This window comes from Ostrea edulis, chromosome 8, assembly GCF_947568905.1.
Source record: "Ostrea edulis chromosome 8, xbOstEdul1.1, whole genome shotgun sequence".
NCBI classification, from domain to species: Eukaryota; Metazoa; Mollusca; class Bivalvia; order Ostreida; family Ostreidae; genus Ostrea; species Ostrea edulis.
In genome coordinates this window covers 15,920,846-15,942,791 of record NC_079171.1, presented here as the reverse complement: position 1 = coordinate 15,942,791, position 21,946 = coordinate 15,920,846, and the positions used below count along the sequence as shown (strand labels likewise).

Sequence of the window (21,946 nt, the reverse complement as noted above, 5' to 3'; positions counted from 1 at the left end):
AAAAAGGTCAAAGGTCAAGGTCATTGACCGAAAATAGATTGAAAACTTCAGACAAATATGGTTCTGGAAAGTAACTCAAAAAGTTTAAAACTGAAATAATTATTAGTTTTTCACAATTATAAATATGCCACGTCATTCCTGACTTTACAATGTGTCCCATGCAACTCGGCTTATGTACCCCTGTGTGCATATATTGATTTTTTACTTAATATTTTCAAATTAAAAGCAGTACTGTAGCCCTGAGAAATTCAAAAAGAAATGTTTAGAAGATGAAGGACCTATTATAGTCCTTATTCTTATACCAAAACAAAACGTCGCTTAATGTGAAATGAGAATACAATATCGTGTTGACTACTGGGAATTAGGAATATAAGAGAGACACGTAAAGGTTTTAAAATATCCAAACATTGCGAGGAATTTTTCAATTAAAGATATATACTGTTTAAAAAATAAATATATTAGTGTACGTACACAGTATATGTACATTTGTCTGTGTACACGTAATAAATATATTAGTGTACCTATATGTACACTAGTTTCTGTAAACGTAACAAATATATTAGATACACAGGTAACTCACAATTACACTTGTCTGTGTACACATAATGATTTGTTTTTATTGGTGGATGAGAGAACCCAGATACAATGTACCTGGGAAGAGACCACCGACCTTCTGCAAGTAAACTGGGAAACTTTCGCACTTACCGGCGCGAGCGGGATTCGAATCCGCGCCGACAGAAGTGATAGGCCGTGTGATTTTGAGCGCGATGCTCTAAACACTCCGCCACGGAGGCCTGCCACGTGAAATTAATTAGTGTACGTACATGTACACTTGTTTGTGCACACGTAATAAATATATGTGTGCACGTATACACTTGTTTATGTACACGTAATGAATATATTAGTGTACGTATATGTATACTTGTTTATGTCCGCAATAGGTCGTGGAAGTTATAATTTTTTTCCCATCAAAATAGTCAATTGACTTTTAGACGCCCATATTATGGTATACGTCGTCTGTCCAGACCTAAGTTCTTGTAGACAAAATGCAAAGTGAGCCGTAAGCTCCAGGATCTTACAATTTGGTATATTTGATCACCATGATTTGAGGATGATGCCTAATGTTTTCAAGGTCAAAGATGAAGGTCGTAGTATCAGTTAATACAAAAACCTTGTAGGTAGTTGTAGACCGAACTATTGGCGATAGGACCGTCAAACTTGGTACATGTACTCCTCATGCCAAATGGAGGACGTCCTTTGTTCTTCAACGTGAAAGGTTAAGGTCGTAGTATCACTTACATGTAGTAGGAAAACCTTGTAGATAAGATAGACTGAATTATTGGGGCTAGGACCATCAAACTTGGTATATACATTCCTCATGCCAAGTGGAGGATGGATTTTGTTCTTCAAGGTCAGAGGTCAAGGTTGTAGTATCACTTAATAAGAAATCCAGAGTGCATACCGAACTATTGGGCTAGGACCATCAAACTTCGTATACACACTCCTCATGCCAAGTGGATGACACATTTTGTTATTAAAGGTCAAGTCATAGTGCATTGTAGGAAGGATACATACCAAACCTAAAGGTCCAGGAGTTTACAACTTTGTAAAATAATCATCATGATGGGAGGATAATGTATGTTGTTCCTCAAGGTCAGGAGTCAAGTTCGTAATATCAGTTAATAGAAAACCTACAGACCGAACTATTGAAGCTAGGACCGTTAAATTTGGTACACATACTCCTCATTTCAAGTGGAGGAAGCCTTATGTTCTTCAAGGTCAGCGTTCGAATGTCAATGTCGTAGTATCACTTAGTAGGAAACCCTTGTTGGCAGGATACAGACCGAACAGTTGGGACTTGGACCGTCAAACTTGGTAAACGTACATGTACACCTTATGCCAAGTGGAGGATCAAGGTTGTAGTATCACTTACCATGTAGTAGCGAAAACCTTGTTTCGTTACGGATATAGATATCGCCCTGAAATAGTCACAAGCTTTCTCTCCGAAATAGTCACAAGCTTTCTCTCTGAAATAGTCACAAGCTTTCTCTCTGAAATAGTCACAAGCTTTCTTTCGGGGGAATATAAGATCATTTTGCATTTCAGCTGGATCGATGCACTATGACCTACTTTAGGGGTAAAAGTAGGTCAAATAGTTTTCCAGATTTTTTCGTAATGAATACCGTACATGTATTGCCCTGAAATTTTGTCACAACCTCTCCTCAGAGAAATATATAATCAGTTTACATTTCAACTTGATTGGTGCATCGTGACCTACAATGTACTGTAGGGATAAAAGTAAGTCAAATAGTTTTTTGGGATTTTTTCCTCATCATGGATACAGATATATTCCACTGATGGCCTAGGGGGCTTATGTTGGGGTGTTGCTAATACGCGGAACGGAAAATGAAACGGAAGACGGAACGCAAGGAAAACAGAAAATATTGTGTGCAGTAATGTTATGAGGAGGTCAGTAATTTGCAAAATAAAAGGTTTATCATGAACAAGGGAAGCAGAAATTACCGAGAGAGTGGGAAGTCATCCACATAATCCACCGTTTCACATACTTCACACTAACTAGTGCATAAGTATTTTAAAATCATTAATTTGCCATGAAAAATATTAATAAAGAAGAAGAAAAAAATAATCATACTTAAATACTTGAATTTTCATATTTTATATCCAATGAAGAAAAGCCCCCCCCCCCCCCCCCCCGAAAACAACAGTAAAAGTTAAAATAATTTTTTCAACAATTTCCCCCAAATATAGCCTTCTTAAATCGAACTTGCTCTTATTCGTAATTTAGTTCTACATCTGGTATAATACATGCATCTATTTATGCATCACATCAAATTTAAAGCGAACGAACCCGATGCGTATAAAGGATATGGAATGAGTTTTTGTAAAAGTTCGTACATTTACTGACATCCTGCGGATTAGTGTTGAATTTGAAGAGAAAAAGCGGGAAAGAAAGATTGAACCAGAACCAGTCGCAATATTGCCGATTTTATACATGCTTTCCTCGATATATTTGGGTATTCAAATCGGTATTATATTGTATGCAATGGTGGCGAACACATATAAAACTCGGATAATTTGTCAACATCGATTTAAATGTTGCCCGTGGTGAATAAATTAGACCCCTTAAAGCTGAGTTGTTTTTTTATATCTCACACTACTTTTACAATAAATAAAAAATAAATAAATATTTATTCGGTATATACATACATACAAACATACATATCAAGGATAACCCATGAAAGCTCGAAAGATTATTTCCAATGGGGTCCTTTTGATGCACGGATGTTTGCGCTAGGGAGTCATTTATGTGGGAGGAAACCGGAGTACCCGGAGGAAACCCACGTGTCCGAGCGGGCGACCGCCATACCCTCTCACTTACAACCACTGCCAATCACGGGGATCGAACTCGGGTCGCAGCGGTGAGAAGCGAGAGCGCTACCTGTGTGCTACCCGGACACCAATCTGTTGATCGAAGAAGGGCGCATGTGACGTAACTGTACCACGTGACTACCTACCTAATTAACTAGACTTTTTGAAATCGGGGCTTAGATTTAAGTATGTATTGTGGTTAATTATCGTAATATTTCGGCGAACGATCGATTAGAATTAATTGTTATAAGCATAAAGAAGACAAAATGCATGTGATTTTGTGTACTTTGAAAACATGAGATGTGTCCTTTAATAAGATCATGAATTGTCTTTGTTATATACGTAACGCACTCCCTGTTGTAGGTACACACATATACTGTATTACATCTATGTGTAAAATTACATGTAAATGTGCGTTAACGACGTTTTGCCAACGGGGGGGGGGGGGGGGGGGGGGGGTATAAAGTACGTGTGTTCTTTCCATTTTCTACCCAAAGGTGTCGCTGCTCGCTAACACATCTGTCAATGTCGACATTTCCAAATTCTTGTAAAATGCTTTGTAAATTCTTGTACAGACGTTTAACTTTGCTAAAATCACTTTATGATACATAGTTTTAAGATAGATACGATTGTTTTACCGCTTGTAAACAAATTCCCACAATTTAGATTTTATTCATAAGAAAGTATTTTCTTCCGATTTTTGGTGCTATCTTAGCTACATTAAACATTCTAATTCTTAAATTCTTGTTTTTCGTTCCGTTTTCCGTTCCGCGTTTTAGCAACACCCTTTATGTTGTACCATTTGCGGTATATACTCTCGTTATATTTCAATTATTAATCAGACATGATTTAAATAGAAAAAAGCGTATTCTGCTGCGGGACTGTAATTTAAAGACCATGCAGATTGCTACGCGGGCTAGAACAAAAATTGTATCTACTAATTGAACTCGGAACATTCCGTTCCATTTTTCTGTACCGCGTTTCAGCGACACCCGAATAGTTGCTACTTTCGTTTTCGACAAGTCCGAATCAAACAAGACAGGCAACTTGTATACATGTATTAGATTTACTTATTTTATATTTGAACCGTGCATTAACTGTGCATAAGAATGGTTTAACAGTCTAAAGGCCACGAAACTGTAAATTCTCGATACATTGCACTCATCGATGCACTTCATCCTCTTACCGATATAAATCTATGCATACTGTAGTTCTGGTTTTGTTTTTTAAAAAGTTTTATCACATTACAGAGCAATATAATCATCTTTTATTACCAAACAAATCAAAGAACACAGCTCGATATCGCACATAATCAACATGATTTTAAAACAAAAACCAAAAAAAAAAAAAAAAAAAAACCCAAAAAACTCGATGTACACACGCGCGCGCCCACACGATGCTTTAAGATTCAAAGGGAAAGGAAAAAAAATATGTTGCAGCGTTTATCGTGACTATTGCCAAAATAATTTGTTTTTCTTTAATATAGTAGTAATCTACAAGGATACATATATTTCAGTTGTGTTGAAACATTTTTTCTTTTAAATCAGTTTGAGTGAAATACGGCACCATTTATGACCTAGATCGAATAACGTGTTATTTAAACGAGAAAACTTACTTTCCCATAAGAGTGTCATTATGTGTTTTAGTGCAGACGCTACTGAGGGGGTCTAGGATTCGGCCCCTCAAATTAATCCGATAAAGGGGGCTTTAGTGAAATGGCCAAGGAAAGTTCTTATTTTACATCGATGTCTAAGAAAGACCATGTATATGTAAGTTTTATTCTTTTTATCTTTACATTTATCAAAGTCTTTCCGAAATAAATAATGAGATAATCGTGGAAAAAATTGTACAATAAATTCTTCTTAGCTTTTAATGATATATATGAAGTATTTAGTAATAAAGTTAAACAAAGAACTATGTAACTGGAATTATATAGAACCAAACAAGTTTTGTTATGCATAGCTGCTTGTTGAAATGACACCAGGCTGATTCATTTAGTTTCCTGGAATCTCCTCGCACAACAGGTTTACATATGATTTGAAATTCATAATGGTTAAGTTTTATCCCCACTGAATTGTTACAAAGAAAAGAAGGGGCATATCCACAGCTATATGTACTAACTTCTTGAAATAAATCAAACATACATTTAATGTCCACATTCTGAATATCACTTAGTTAAACACTTTTATTTACTATTTTTATAACATTGGTGGTAGACATTGGATACAAACAATTGACTGTACGACGACGCCCCTACAGCTTTGATTGTTGTGGCCTTGTGGGGTGTGTGTTTTTTTTTTTTTTTTTTTTTGTTTTTTTTTTAGAAAACAAGGAAGTATATAAAACAAACACATTGAAGAATTTAAAAAAGACAATGGAAATGAGGCAGGATGAAAGTTGTAGCTTTGCTGTGCATAACTATCCTATTTAAGCTTATGTAGTTGTAACAAAACCCACGGTTTAAGTATACCCTTCCTCTCTGTCTCTATAAACAGAGGTTTCAACTCTTAGACATTTTCTAATATAAAAAAAACAACCCCACAAAATATGGCATGTATTGGTGGTGTGTAAACAGGGAAAGGCTGATCTAAGTTTTGAGTTTATTACAATAATAGGTATAAGTACAATGACAGGTCAAGGTTTTGAATATGTTACAATAACAGGTCTAGGGTTTTAGTATATTACAATAACAGGTCTAAGTTTTGAGTTTATTACAATAACAGGTCTAAACTTTTAGTATATTACAATAACAGGTCTAAGTTTTTAGTATATTACAATAACAGGTCTAAGTTTTTAGTATATTACAATAACAGGTCTAAACTTTTAGTATATTACAATAACAGGTGTCAATTTTTAGTATATTACAATAAAAGGTCTAAACTTTTAGTATATTACAATAACAGGTCTAAACTTTTAGTATATTACAATAACAGGTCTAAACTTTTAGTATATTACAATAACAGGTGTCCGTTTGAGTGTATTACAATAACAGATGTCCGTTTGAGCCCATTTTGGCGTTCATGTCTACATTTTAATACTATAAAAGGGGTAATTAATGTTTTGTTATAACTGTTAATGAGGGGACATCAAAAAGATGTACTGTACGTAGGTCCTAGTTAATAGATTATAAGAAAGTAAATTAGAAGCTTAATTTTCTTCAACACTTAGTGAGTTTTCCCCCCATTATTTCAACACGAATATTCTTAAATGATGGTTATTTATTTATCAACATTAACTTTCTAAATTATTTAAACTGACATTAACTTTAAAATAACTTTATTTCACTTTTATCAATAACGTCTGATCCAATACGAATAAATGTGATAAAATGAAAAGTCACGGAATTTTACCTTGATATAGTATATACATTTAGAGAATTATTGGACAAGGTACCAATTAAGCTTGTTGAGTTATTTAGGCTTAGAAACAGAAAACAACTTCACGATCTTTGTATCTGTCTTCAAAAAGCTATAATTGCTCATGGAAAATACTGTATGCCTATAGGTCATATAATCAATTGCTTATCAAGATATAATGAATAATTTTATAAAATGTTCTATATATATATATATATATACGCTAATGTTAGTATACTAATGGTATACTATGTGTCGTGTGCACCACTGTCCACGCAGTATTATTGTATTTGTATATTGATGTGAACCTCTATGTAGTTGATGAATGTTCTTGTCCCCTCTACATGTATATTGTATGTGGTGTATTTAATACCTGCCTGTAAACCGTATGCTCTTGTGCTAATACCTGATAGGGCCCCAGAATTGTTCTATCTTTGAATTTAAAAGATGATTGCGTTCCGTGACACGAAACGAGAGACACAATGGCAATCAAGAAGGAAGTAGATTTCTTTGTAATGCGGTGGGATGAGCCCAACATTTTTACTATCAACATATTTGCATTTTTAGAGATTAGGTACCGGTTCAGTCGTTTATCATTTAAAGGACATCGCATGTTTTCTAATTTTTTTTAAATTTTTTTGGCAAAATTAATTCTCTGCATATTTACTTTCGATATTTTATGCGCCAATGTGTGTGAAGTCATCTGCGACCTCAAGCGAGAAGGTTTGATAATGGCAGTTCGCCAGTACATAAAAGGATTAGATCTTATGAACAAAAAAGTCAATTATCACGTTAACGGATTGCATTAGAGTGTTTCGTGCCGTCTACGGGTGTACTAGCTGTCAGAAGAAGGGATGTAAACGGACTTTTCCCCCCCAAATTTTCGAAGGAATGTGTGAAGAAGAAATCGGGGATAATTTTTTCTCCGTGCAAACACTTTACCATAACCCCCCCCCCCCTTTTTTTTTTACAGTCGTCTTTGTCCGGCCTACAGTATATACGTGTACATTCTGTTTTGGTCTTCATCATTTCACAAAATACGCATTCCCACCCTAGCTTGGGAATAAAATCTGACCTTGCAATTATAACAATATGTACTTGTGCTCCCAGTTCCTAACAACTAGACGATTTACAAAAAATAAAGATAGAAAATAATTGAACTTGCAATTATGAATAATAAAATCATATTGTAATTCCTAAATTTGAATTAAATTATAAATGTTTTCAATCTTTTTTAAATGAACTCATAACATCAAAAACAGTATACAATGTAACGCCGTGCTCCCACTTCCTAAACTATATAGATCACAATTTAAAAAAGAAAGAAAAAAATATTACTTTATTAAAATGAAATATTGTGATTTTTACTTTAAATTTGTTTTTATAATTTATTCATTGACTTCTTTTTCGAAATGCACCCGTGAGAAGTAGGCATAGTTGTCAACGTTGGAACACGTACGTGTAGCATAATTTTTCTAATCAAAAATAGATAATAATTGCAGTATATTATAAAACAACGCCAATTACAGATGTGTGAAGGAATAACCTTACCCATGGTTAGACCGCGATTTACTCGCAATGCCGATTTCATTACCGCTTTCCTCGTCACATTCTTGATTATTTACAACGCTATTTGAATGCACTAGTGGCCAAAAATACGGTGTGCATGTTTCATGTAAGATTCGGGGAATTTGTCAACATCGAAAGAAATGTTGTACAAGGTGAATAAAAACTGAGTTTTTAAAACATATCTAACACTACTTTCACAATCAGCTGATCGAAGAAGGTCGCATATGAGGTCACCGTAACACATGATTACCTACATGCATAGTAACTAATTAATGAAATTTCATGCAATCAAGCCCAAGATTTAAAGCCGTATTGTGACTAATTATCGCAATATTTCGGCGAACTATTAGAATTACCATAATTATATTGTGCCAAAGAAACACAATACAAAATACATATAACTGTATACTTTTGAAACATGCGACATGCCCTTTAAAAAACTGGACATTCATATAAATTTCATTTTGCACGTAAATTATCCGTTTTTATGATAAACAAGACCGCTTTTTCTTTCAAAATAACATCAGATTTTAATCCTAATGAATAGACAGTTATTGCAAATGTCACAATTTTCTGGCAATTAAATCACACGACTCAAGTATTTGAAATCTAATATTAGAGAAACAAAAATTTCCATTGAATTTAAATGGGGTAAACCTGATATTTTTCAATTCTGAGGTGTACAGGACGAACAGGACCTTTGCTTTCAGGATCGGACTATTTTCGAATGTATTGCCTCATGTACTTCAGAAGCTGTTAAATGTATAATGTGTAAACAGGAGCCAGTTTTTACTTCTAAAACAAATTTATCAGCATGCTTTAGGCCTAGCTAATATTTGGAATGTAATTCGACCTTAAACAAACAAAGTCAAGGTCACAGATCCTTTATATCCCCAGACAATTTAAAAGTACGCTGCGTTCCCATCTTTAACATTTTATCTCAAAATCAAGTTCTTTTCCTTCGATATCAACATACTGTACAGGAGTGGATCCAGGATTATTAAGGGGTGTGTGTATGAAGACATAGGCCATGGCGAGAAACGAGGGGAAATGGTTATGTACGGAAGACGAAATATGGTGCATTCTGAGATTAATCTGCATGATTTATGTGTGAAGTAATTTAAACTGTTTACGTGTAAATATTTGTTCAAACGCCAAATAGATGTAAAATAAGAAACATTGACGAAAAACAGGCGCAAATAATTTGTTTCATTTTAATGACCGTATGAAATGTTTATTTTGCATGAGCACAAGTAAAGTTTATAAATGATGCAGATATTAATTTTCCTCATATAGTGCCATGTAAAGCTCAGATTCCCTGTTGTGGCGTCATCTTACCCTCCTGGGCTATGATTTCAATAAATTGTAATTTACACTATATGATGATGCTTGCATATTTATATAAGTAGTCATGGTCCTGCTGTCTAGAGAAGACGATACCTCCCCCATTTATGCATTTATTACAATGTTAAAAAGTTCTCAATTGTGACCCCACCCTAACTCCGGGACCACCATTTGAACAACTTGAATCTATACTCGCTACCTGGAGTATGCTTGCAAATCAATATGACCTTTAAATACTGGTCTTGTGATTTATCTTAATGTATCCCTAGGCGTAATGTAAAACGCGACTTCTGCATGTTTGCTGAAAGCGCTATCTTGTATTGTTACACACTTCCTATATAAAACTAATACGATTTAGAATCAACATTTTAATTCTTAAATCAACTCTAACACTTGTATACGAACTGTTGACAGGGAAATAGTCTGCTCTATTTCTATTGGCTACGCAAGTCGCGTGATTCTACAGTTTAATGTTTTAAAAAGAATTCACAAAAATTGGAATGGTAGTTATCAAGAAGTTTCATGTGAACATGTCTAATAGTTAACGTACGATGGACGTTGACCAATGATTTTTAATCTTTTGAACACACCCACAAATAGACCAGCGCCTCCTGACGGTCGATAATATAACATGGACGGATCCAGAAATAAAAGGGGAAGCTATCATAACCCCAGCTACTATATAGGTCGATTAGGGGCGGAGTGTGGAGAGAGTTTGCCCCGCCTATAAATAGGGAACCGGAAGATGTTGTAATAAAAGAATACATTGTACAGTACATGTCATGTAATGTTGAGGCAATTTCGACAAGAGAGTAGATATAGTCTATTTTTAAATCGAAAACTGAGCATGTTTATTCATGAAATCAACTGAAAGAGACTCAGATCAGGAAGTTAGTTCCTTCAATGTACACTGTATGTACTTGTTACATATTCTTTGTTTCACTTAAATACATTTTGTGTATGTTTCAATCTGCAAACAAACACATCAAGTTAGTGATTATCAGTGAGTGGCTTATTTCAATTCACACGAGGGAAGCGGAAGCCCCCGAGCCGTGTTTGATTACTACAACAGTAAACACATCGGAAGTCTTGATAGGATATTGTGGCATGAATAACATTTTGACGATGGAAGGGAAGCAATTATATGGACCAGTTTGTACCGTGCTAATTACATTTAAATTTTGATTACATGCACACGAATGTCGTTGATTGCACTATACACTATTTGAATCTTTAGCAGGCTTCGCCGATAATTGATTCAATTTTGACTTAATATTCTTTTCAGAAGGCGTATAATGCGAGAAGTTTTCGGAGAGACAGGGGGACCTTTTATCAACCGACGATAAGGGAGGACCCGGAGCCGGATTATTATAACGAATTAAAGGAGGGAGTGAGTACAGTTATCTAAATTGCTGCTTCCTCTTTTAATAAGGAGTGAGGTATACCATCTGTTTGTTTTATGTGCCGTTCGAAATCTCTCCCGCCTGTAGAACACCGCCGGCTGTAGTTGAAGCACTACTCTTTTGTGATCGCCATTGTTTGAGGTCAGATGCTTGGTGAAGAAATGATAAACGACACTAAAATCGCCCCTTCCCCCATTTTGGTTCATTGTGAGAGGAGGTTTTAAGATTTGTACACGTGTTCAAGATAGACGCGATGCCTTGATTATCAAGTTTTTTCCCCATCACTATCCAGGAACAAAACGTATCTCTATGTTTGCCTGATTCAATGTATTTTCTTTAGAAAGCGTCCAGACTTTGGTAGAGAAACATTAAAAACGCAAACGTTGAGATGATTCAGACTACAAAAGCGCGAGAGTACAGGGATGAAGGTGCAAAATTACGAAGGCAAAATGACGATATTAGTGTTTGCTAAATCGCCATCACTTTCCAAATCCTTCGCCCCTGCGCTTTCGCTTCTTCGCCCCCGGACATTTGCATTGAACTTGAATGAGCAAAGGAACAAAGTTAACGTTTGTTTTGTTGTTGTTGTTGTTGATAAAAACGATATAAAAGGAACAATGAAGTGAAATGAAGTATGTGGACAGCTATTGTAGTGATCTGGTGGTTTGTTCAAACTCGAAATCATATTGGGTATCCAAGTAAATAATGTTGAACCTCCAATTTTAGTACTCTTGTCATTTATTTCGTTTCCTTTCTATTGTATCATGCTGTCTTCTCAGGGGACACAACTCACAGAAACATTTCACGAACAAAGAGGTTCAGCGCTAAAGGAATCAGTCGTCGAGGACCCAGCCCCGGATTATCACGATGTCGTCAATGAGGGGAGTACCACTATATTTAATAATCAGTTCTCTTCTAGATATCATAATTAAAAAATAAAAAATGAATTATTAAGGAAAGATTCGATCTACACACAAAATATGTCTATAAAAAAAGGTACGCCATTGTCCTGTTGGAGCAGAAAACAACTGGATTGTAAAAAGAGAAATGGGGTCCCTATAAGTATGTTAACGCATGTACCGGTTGGCTGTAAATACAAACTTCCGACATGACAAGATCATTTACAACATTCCACTCACTTAATTCAATATCTAAAACTTCCAACCAACACGGTATTATACCTCCGCAATCTGTATATACCCCTAAATATTAAGGACGACAATTTATGTATCCTGCAGTCTATCCTTAGTTTATGATTTGATTAACGTTTTACTCCAGACGTTCGTTATGATATTAATGATTTCGTTCTTCAGTAACGCTGTCTTCTAACATTCGATTTCCTTATTCTATTGTTGTCACATGAATCCTCCAGGCTTCCAAGCATACAGAGACATTTCAAGATAAGAAAGGTGCAGTTCCTGAACAAGCAGATCCGGACGACCCAGAACCGGATTATTATGACATTACCGAGGAAGTAAGTTACTTGTACTGTTGTCCATTAATCAGTCCAGAGATGTTTCTCTTAAAATCAGAAATAAAGAAAACTACATATTGAAATTCCAGAATATCAATGTTCCACACACACAATGCAAGATAAAAAGAATATCTTATTCAGAACGAAAGTAAGTTCGTTTTTTTTTTCCAGAAAGAAAATAAAGACTCTGGTGAAAAGCCGCCACTAGATGGCGTAAAACAGACAACAGGATCCAGTCTTAAGCAGAAGCCAGAGTAAGTTACAATTCTACTTTTGTCGTTAGTTCAAATTAAATTTGAGGGGGAAATCCATGTTTATAGGAATGGAGATATCGCGTTTGATATTTGTTTTATTATGAACTGTCTGATTTTTGTTGAAGATCCTAATTCACGGATTTGCTCGTAAAATGAGACATTCCCCCCAAAGTCATGGTTCCACCATACTATATAGGGTGTGCTTCTATGTATGTCTATTTGTAGAATATCAGCTTAGTCGCAAAATGAATTTCAAAAGGGGGATTAGTTGGTCGTACGCAAATTCGTGAAATAAAACTGTTATTGCCTTATAATTAAATAAATAAAATTGAACACGATGCTCGTAAATATTTTATGCAGAATCTGATCCTAATCAGGCATGAATTACTAAATAAATCATTTGCTATACGGACACCTCTTTTCTCTTTTCATAGACCGTGGGATGCTTTCCGTATCATGGAAAGAGACAGAAAACGCAGAGATGTACACATGCATACCAGTTTTCAAATAATCAAATTATTTATGTATACATTCCTGTTCATCATGGTGCTTGCATCCCTCGTAGTACAGAAAATCAGTCTAGTCATCGCTACCTCCAAGTTACGGTCGCAAAATAATTATCCAGTGGGTAATCTGACAACGGCTGGTGCTGAGGGAGTGGACCAGCAGGTATTGATGATTAGTTTCTGTTAACTGTGTATACAACTGTACATATAATTCTAACATTCAGATTGTGAACGGGTCACACATTAAGTCCTCTAAACATCAAGTATCTTCAGATTACTTACAATCGTCATATGATGAAATAAACCAAGATCACTGGGATGTAGATGGATCGTCATGGACATGGAGATTTTACAGTGAAACATTACATAAATTGTGTTTTGAATTCGTGAGATATAGGGTAACTAGGACATTCAAATATATTGCCCCCTCTCCAATAATAATAACAGCACATTGTGCATTGTACATTTGCAGCCAAAGGGCGAGCAAGATGAAATATTCAAATATTCAGACTTCATGTGTACTACAAATCATTGAAGGAGGGGGGGGGATTATCCATATTTTTATTGATGCTTGTATTTGTTTCTGTTTTGTTTTCTAGATCTCACAATCTGACGTGCACAGCTTTTTGCTCCTTGTCGCAATTTGTACACCCTATGTATTAACATTCATCTCCAGTTTCTGGAAAGTTTGTTTTGGAAATGTCGATAGGCCTAGTGTTCCCAGCATCATCATGGTAAATGTTTGTTATATGTTGTCCTCTGTGAGTTTTTTCCCCATTCATACAGAGACGTCACAAGCATACAGTACGTGAAGTATGACATATTTTGTTTATGAATGTGTCAGCTGTATATGAGTGCACATTTATAATGCTGTTCTATTCATGCACGTAGAATCAGGGGATATTGAAATTATAAAATATTGACACCATGTATTGAAGAATGACCCCCTCCCCCCATTTAAGAAATTGAAGCCCGAGCAAAATACTGACGTAGATTTAGATGCTCCAAACCCACCCCACCCCACCCCACCCCACCCCTCGATTTAGATTGATTTTGTTTGTCAAGAATTTTAGATTAGGTATTTTCTCCTTTGTAAAACAAAATATATTTGTTCATACATTGTGTTAAAACTGACCTGGACAACGGTACTCGGGTATATTCTATAGTATACCATACATAATATCAAATTTAAACGCGCCCAATAGATATCAAAGGAACCTATTCTTAAGCAGGCATCGTTTATAGATACCGGGTAGTTTTAACAAATTTGGTATAGTTTTTCAACATATATTATATTCATAGAAAAAAAAATGCAAAGAAATGAAGTTTATGAAATAAGAAAATCTTTTCTAAAAAATGTCGATAGAATAAAATTAATTGACTAGTGCAGTTTTTTCTACTTGTTTTAGATATACATGTATTTGTAAAGTTGTCTTCTTTAAATTGTTTTGTTTGTTTGACACTTTTGCAGTGCACTGTAGTTGAGGTATCCCATTCTATAGGACTGTGCTTGTTGGTATTCCAATTATTGCCAAATCTGGCACCTATTCGTGGAGCATGCGTACTGAGTGCAACAACCATTATTCCAAGTTTTCTGAAACTGTTTTACACCAAAGACACAGCGTTCGTTCAGCGGAATTGTGGAACACGTAAAAGGATAGCGCTGTTTGTGTTGAACATGCTTGCATTCTTTTTGCAGTTATCAGTATTGCCCTTCTTATTATTACCTGATATAGAGTACTTACACGGCTGTGAAACATCCACTGTGGTTGTAAACGTGGATCACGATACTGTAAACGTTACTGAGGAATGGCAAATCGATACAGAAAAGGGCTGTAAAATCGTGCTTTCGTTGCTTTTAACTTCTGTTCTGTGGTGGGAGAATTTCGTCGACAAAGTTAACGGAACGGGCAGGATACAACAATTCCTACTCAAAACAAAGTACGAAATAGAAGAAAGTCGATCTTACATTTACATTTTTGTGTCCGTTTTGAAAATTGTGACGTCAGTTGTTGCCACGTATTTAACGGTAGGGAATTCGTTTGCAATCTACAAACTAGAATTCTGGGACGCCTTATCGCAGCAAACTCTAACCGATTATACGGATATCTTGTGTCTCATTGGATCCGCTTTTATCGGATACTATGTTGCTTACATAGCCTGTAAATTGCAGATGCAAATATTGTCTTTTTCGCTGCCTTGTCTGTTATCCACACCAGTCTCCGCCATTCTATTCACACTGTATTGTCAGAATGATGACGATTATCTGTCCACGGTGTTCAGCTTTGAAAGCGATTCCGAATGTAATGCCGCCATATACAATCCTTGGTACCACGTGACGATGGCATCACTATGGCTTCTCTCCACTTACTGGGTCGCTCAACACATTTGGTTTCCACGACAAGAACGACTTGCTAAAGTCAAACGGTAAGATAAGTAGACATTACCTGTATATGAACATCAATCATTTCATGTTTATGGAATTACTACTTAATGATGAAGAAGACAGCATCTTCTGTCACTTCCTGGAATACGGAAAAGTTAATCTAAAACTGATGTGATTTTGGACTGCTATGTTTAAATGCTCTTTGATTGTTGGTTAGCCTTTAATGATTTTTGTTTAAAACATTTAATTTTATAAGTAAGTTTATAACTTTCCTGAGCTGAGAATTTTCTAATTGTCTTTCGTCTTCTTGTCCGTCCGTCTCTAATTTTATTATATTTTCATCTTCTTCTCCAGAACTATTACGGCAATGTGATCTAAAGTCGACACAAAGTATCCTTTTAGGATTCTTGTCCCCCTACGTGGATATATGTTAAGATAGGGTGGTGTAATTTAAAAGTCTTCTCAAGAACCACTGAGACAGAAACGACAAAACTTGTGTGAAAATTTTCAGCTTCAATTTTGTCACGGCCTCAGGGTTATGGCGGGACCGCAGTAGAAAATCAATGTTTCAGTTAGAATGTATAGGATTTTGTTTGTTTACAGCACTTCGAGAATTTCTCTCTTATTGAGACTTCACCAGCCAATTCAAATCTATACTACCTGCCTGCCTATTAATAAGATTTATGATAGCTTAACTGTTCAGAAGAAGAAGATTTTTAAAGACTTTGAAATCAATGCTCCCAAGGGTAGGAAGGGCCACGATAGGATTACATTGGAAGTGTTTAATAAATTGGACAGGAAAACATTAATGATGATATCCTTAAGAGTAGCAGGGTATGTAAGCCTTTCCTGGGGTAGTTCTAATTCACGTTTATTCAAGTTCTATCTGAGGGTAGGCGGGGGCCGCAATACGGAATCAACGTTCTACAGAAAAGTATCTTTTTAAACTATTGTCAAGAGCAGCAGGGTGAGAATTAGTCACTTCAATATACAACCATCCTCAAGTAGTGCAGGTTCATGTTTCTTCAAATCAATGCCCCGTGGATATGTTAGGATCACAATACAGATACAAAGTCTTACAGAGAATTCATGTATGGGAGAAAATTTGACCTTGGGGTTAAGGTGAGGCTAGAATCGGGGATAGCATTTACATTGATACATGAATTTAGGGGAATATAGGATATGTTGTATGGATTCCAGTCAGCTTAAGTCATGACCCCCTTTGGATAACATGGGTTCCATTTTTTGTAGAATACAGAGAGGTTAGTTTTAGATCTTCGTCTGAAGATCAACAGGGCCGGGTTGACTCGGGTATGCGTTGTGGCCCAATCAGGCTTATGAGTCTCTTTATTCTAACAAGTACGAACAGACAAAATCGCCGCCAACCATTCGTTTACTTCTTTGAAAATAAAATAACAGTAATATCACAGGACATCTGCATACTTTAGAACAACCTTTGTTACATCTGACTATTTAATACGAGATTTTGTAGAGGCTCGTACTTTTGAATTTCCACAGCACATGAAAAACAGTTTTAACATGTGATTTTTGTCATGTTTTTGTACGTTTTCATCATATGACAGGTTGTTTGTGAACCCATCATACTGTGGTGTTCTTTTGGAGCAGCATCTAATCTTAAACAGAAAGCGTGGTCATCAGGATATAATGAAAAAGGAAATAGAAGAGAAAACGGTATACGTGTAAGTTATCAACTATTTATGCGGGATTTCAAATGCCCCTTTTGCTCCCAAAATGATCAAATCTGTTTTTGTCTTTTCAGACTTACATATATAATGGTACACGACTGGATTCCTGATTTTTCTTTGTCATTACCAAAATATAAAGTATAAAACAAGATGTGTTTGCGAAACATTGATGCTCCTGTATGGTAACAAAGATATAGATCTGGAACCAATAGAAAGGTTCTGTCACAAGAAATACACTTGTGATATATCAAACTCCCACCACTCACCGTTTAAAAATTAAGAGGATACAGGTTTTGCTTTCTAACGAAGGATATCGTCAAACGAAGTGCACATGCAAATATGAAAGCCCTATCACGAATCATTCGAAAGTTATGGCCAAGGTTAAATGTTTTTCAAAAGTAGATTAAACCCCGAGGTGAAGTACAAAAGTTAAAAAATTTTGCAACTTAAAGAAGGGTCTTGTCACAAAAATACGCATGTGAAATATGAAAGCAATATCACCATGCATTCAAAAGCTATCGCCAAAATTAAACCTTTAGCGGACAGATAGACGGACGGTCCAAAACACTAGATGCCTCCGAATCTCTAGTTACAGGGGCATAAACCCTCCCTCAAAATAGAACATTTACCAACTTTCATTCACGAAAAATTTATTGTCAACCAATGCAAGGTTCTCTTGAATAACCTTTGCATGTCATGCAATGTACAAAATAATGAACAATTTGAACGTTCATGAAAACTGCGTCTCGTTGATAAATGGGAGATATCACTAACATACAGATAAAGGTACAAACAGTTGATAATTCAGCATCTGTTACTACAAGTTTTAGAGATTTGATATTTTTATCATATGCGATGTAAGTGCGATTCTAGATGATGCGGAGGGAAAAATTCATGATTATTTGCTTCTTTTCTTATAGGATGCAATCTCCGTCAGAAGTTACAGAAAACAAAACTGAATCTTCAAAAACTCCTCCACTTGTTTACGCATGCGCTACTATGTGGCATGAGACTCGTCAAGAAATGTTACAGCTTCTCAAATCGTTGTTTAGGTATATAGTAACATTGCTTTAGTTGAGAATACGTATGTACAGTTCCAACCAGACAAAGCCCAACAGAAGACAGACACATCCCCACGGAAGACAAATTAAAGCAGAAACATTACGTCTGGTTTCTGTGTCTGCTTTGTACTTTTAAGACTGAACACAGACATACAAAAACAGCATCAACAGACGCAATAGACTCTAGTAGACGCAATAGACTCTAGTAGACACAATAGACTCTAGTAGACACAATATACTCTAGTAGACGCAATAGACTCTAGAAGACACAATAGACTCTAGAAGACACAATATACTCTAGTAGACGCAATAGACTCTAGAAGACACAATAGACTCTAGAAGACACAATATACTCTAGAAGACACAACAGACTCTAGAAGACACAATAGACTCTAGTAGACGCAATATACTCTAGTAGACACAATAGACTCTAGTAGACACAATAGACTCTAGTAGACGCAATAGACTCTAGAAGACACAATATACTCTAGTAGACGCAATAGACTCTAGTAGACGTAATAGACTCTAGAAGACACAATAGACTCTAGAAGACACAATAGACTCTAGTAGACGCAATAGACTCTAGTAGACGCAATAGACTCTAGTAGACGCAATATACTCTAGAAGACACAATAGACTCTAGTAGACGCAATAGACTCTAGTAGACACAATAGACTCTAGTAGACGCAATAGACTCTAGTAGACGTAATAGACTCTAGTAGACGCAATAGACTCTAGTAGACGCGATAGACTCTAGAAGACACAATAGACTCTAGAAGACACAATAGACTCTAGTAGACGCAATAGACTCTAGTAGACGCAATAGACTCTAGTAGACGCGATAGACTCTAGAAGACGCAATAGACTCTAGTAGACGCGATATACTCTAGAAGACGCAATAGACTCTAGTATAAAACTGTTATTACACTGTACATGTAATTAGTTTCTTTATGCTGAATTTAAACAAGTAACTAAAAGTTGGAGTTAAATTGATGTCGCGTTTGTGTGAATACGTACATCTCAAAATTCAAGGTACGTGCATATAGTTTCGTTCATGATAACAATGAGGAGTGTGTTTACTACTTAATTGAATTATATACATTAATTAAAATATACAGCTGCTGCTCAGTCTGCGAATTTAAAGTACATAAGGAGCAGCTCAAAGCAGACAAGGAGCTGGATAACGCAGAAAAGGGGCGCGGAAAAGCATATAAAATTGAGTTTGGTGTGACATACTCAAAAGCAAACCTACATTTCTATGAATCTGTGTTAAGTAGCATGTGGTTGTGACTGTGATGTTAGTGTAAGGGTTTGTGTGACTGTGATGTTAGTGTAAGGGTGTGTGTTGTTGTGACTGTGAGGTTAGTGTAAGGTTTTGTGTGGTTGTGGCTGTGAGGTTAGTGTAAGGGTTTGTGTTGTGACTGTGAGGTGAGTGTAAGATTCTGTGTGGCTGTGAATGTGACTTTGTGGTTAGTGTAAGATTTTGTGTGGTTGTGACTGTGAGGTTAGTTTAAGGTTTTGCGTGGTTGTGGCTGTGAGGTTAGTGTAAGGTTTTGTGTGGCTGTGAATGTGACTTTGTGGTTAGTGTAAGGTTTTGTGTGGTTGTGACTGTAAGGTTTTGTGTAGTTGTGACAGGTTAGTGTAAGGTTTTGTGTGGTTGTGACTGTAAGGTTAGTGTAAGGTTTTGTGTGGTTGTGGCAGAGGTTAGTGTAAGGTTTTGTATTGTTGTGGCAGAGGTTAGTGTAAGGTTTTGTGTGGCTGTGAATGTGACTTTGTGGTTACTGTAAGGTTTTGTGTGGTTGTGGCTATAAAGGTTTGTGTAGTTGTGACAGAGGTTAGTGTAAGGTTTTGTGTGGTTTTGGCTGTGAGGTTAGTGTAAGATTTTTGTCTGGTTGTGACGGTGAGGTTAGTGTAAGGTTTTGTGTTGTTGTGTCTGTAAGGTTAGTGTAAGGTTTAGTGTGATTGTGATGTTAGTGTAATGTTTCGAGTAGTTGTGACTGTGATGTTAGTGTAATGTTTCGTGTGGTTGTGACTGTGAGGTTAGTGTAATGTTTTGTGTGGTTGTGGCTGTGTGGTTGATGTGAAGTTCGGTGTGGTTGTGACTGTGAGACGAGTGTAAGGTTGTGTGTGGTTGTGACTGTGAGGTTAGTGTAAGGTTTTGTGTTGTTGTGGGAGAGGTTAGTGTAAGGTTTTGTGTGGCTGTGAATGTAGCTTTGCGGTTAGTGTAAGGTTTTGTGTGGTTGTGACTGTAAGGTTAGTGTAAAGTTTTGTGTAGTTGTGACAGAGGTTAGTGTAAGGTTTTGTGTGGTTTTGACAGAGGTTATTGTAAGATTTTGTGTGGTTGTGGCTGTAAGGTTAGTGTAAGGTTTTGTGTGGTTGTGGCAGAGGTTAGTGTAAGATTTTTGTCTGGCTTTGACGGTGAGGTTAGTGTAAGGTTTTGTGCGGTTGTGTCTAGGTTAGTGTAAGGTTTAATGTGATTGTAATGTTAGTGTAATGTTTCGTGTGATTGTGATGTTAGTGTAATGTTTCGTGTGGTGACTGTGAGGTTAGTGTAATGCTTTGTGTGGCTGTGTGGTTGATGTAAAGTTCTGTGTGGTTGTGACTGTTAGATGAGTGTAAGATCTTGTGTGGTTGTGACAGAGGTTAGTGTAAGGTTTTGTGTTGTTGTGGCAGAGGTTAGTGTAAGCTTTTGTGTGGATGTGAGGTTAGTGTAAGGTTTTGTGTGGCTGTGAATGTGACTTTGTGGTTAGTGTAAGGTTTTGTGTGGTTTTGACAGAGTTTAGTGTAAGGTTTTGTGTGGTTGTGGCAGAGGTTAGTGTAAGATTTTTGTCTGGTTGTGACGACGAGGTTAGCGTAAGGTTTTATGTGATTGTGATGTTAGTGTAATGTTTCGTGTGGTTGTGATTGTGATGTTAGTGTAATGTTTCGTGTGGTTGTGACTGTGAGGTTAGTGTAATGTTTTGTGTGGTTGTGTGGTTGATGTAAAGTTCTGTGTGGTTTTGACTGTGAAATGAGTGTAAGGTTGTGTGTGATTGTGACTGAGGTTAGTGTAAGGTTTTGTCTGGTTGTGACTGTGAGGTTAGTGTTTTGTCTGGTTTTATAGGGTTGCTTTTGATTATAAACATTTATTGTATTCATTGTATATCTTATTAGGTTGGATGAAGATCAATTCCTTCGCGAGAAAGAAAGTGAAATATCAAATGATGACGAATTTTCAAACGATTATTACAGATTTGAAGGTATTCTTTTCTGATTATCATCAATATTAAATATACATAGCATTTATCAATATTATACATATTCCTGTATATAGAATGTAAAACTTATACGGTACCAATTTTGATGCACCAGATGCGCATTTCGACAAATAATGTCTCTTCAGTGATGCTCAACCGAAATGTTTGAAATCCGAAATAACTATGAAGTTTTAGAGCTAAATATAGCCAAAAACAGCGTGCCAAAAAAGTGGACCCAAATTCGTCCAAGGATAAGAGCTA

General features: G+C 36.2%; 1 protein-coding gene across 3 annotated transcripts in view; it reads left to right on the top strand.

Moving 5' to 3' along the window:
* Positions 1-4,769: 4,769 nt before the first annotated feature.
* The window catches only part of LOC125661489 (chitin synthase chs-2-like), a 32,189-nt gene continuing 15,012 nt past the window's right edge, over positions 4,770-21,946 (top strand). Inside the window, exons 1-10 of one of the 3 annotated variants that reach the window (XM_056147017.1) lie at positions 4,770-5,159; positions 10,945-11,049; positions 11,842-12,536; positions 12,708-12,790; positions 13,225-13,459; positions 13,896-14,030; positions 14,768-15,723; positions 17,266-17,382; positions 18,309-18,440; positions 21,603-21,688. In XM_056147017.1, the coding sequence (XP_056002992.1) occupies positions 13,247-13,459; positions 13,896-14,030; positions 14,768-15,723; positions 17,266-17,382; positions 18,309-18,440; positions 21,603-21,688 (1,639 nt within the window). In that variant the 5' untranslated portion in view covers positions 4,770-5,159; positions 10,945-11,049; positions 11,842-12,536; positions 12,708-12,790; positions 13,225-13,246. The remainder of the gene's footprint in view (positions 5,160-10,944; positions 11,050-11,841; positions 12,537-12,707; positions 12,791-13,224; positions 13,460-13,895; positions 14,031-14,767; positions 15,724-17,265; positions 17,383-18,308; positions 18,441-21,602; positions 21,689-21,946) is intronic. The other 2 variants (XM_056147018.1, XM_056147016.1) reach the window with 2 other exon arrangements.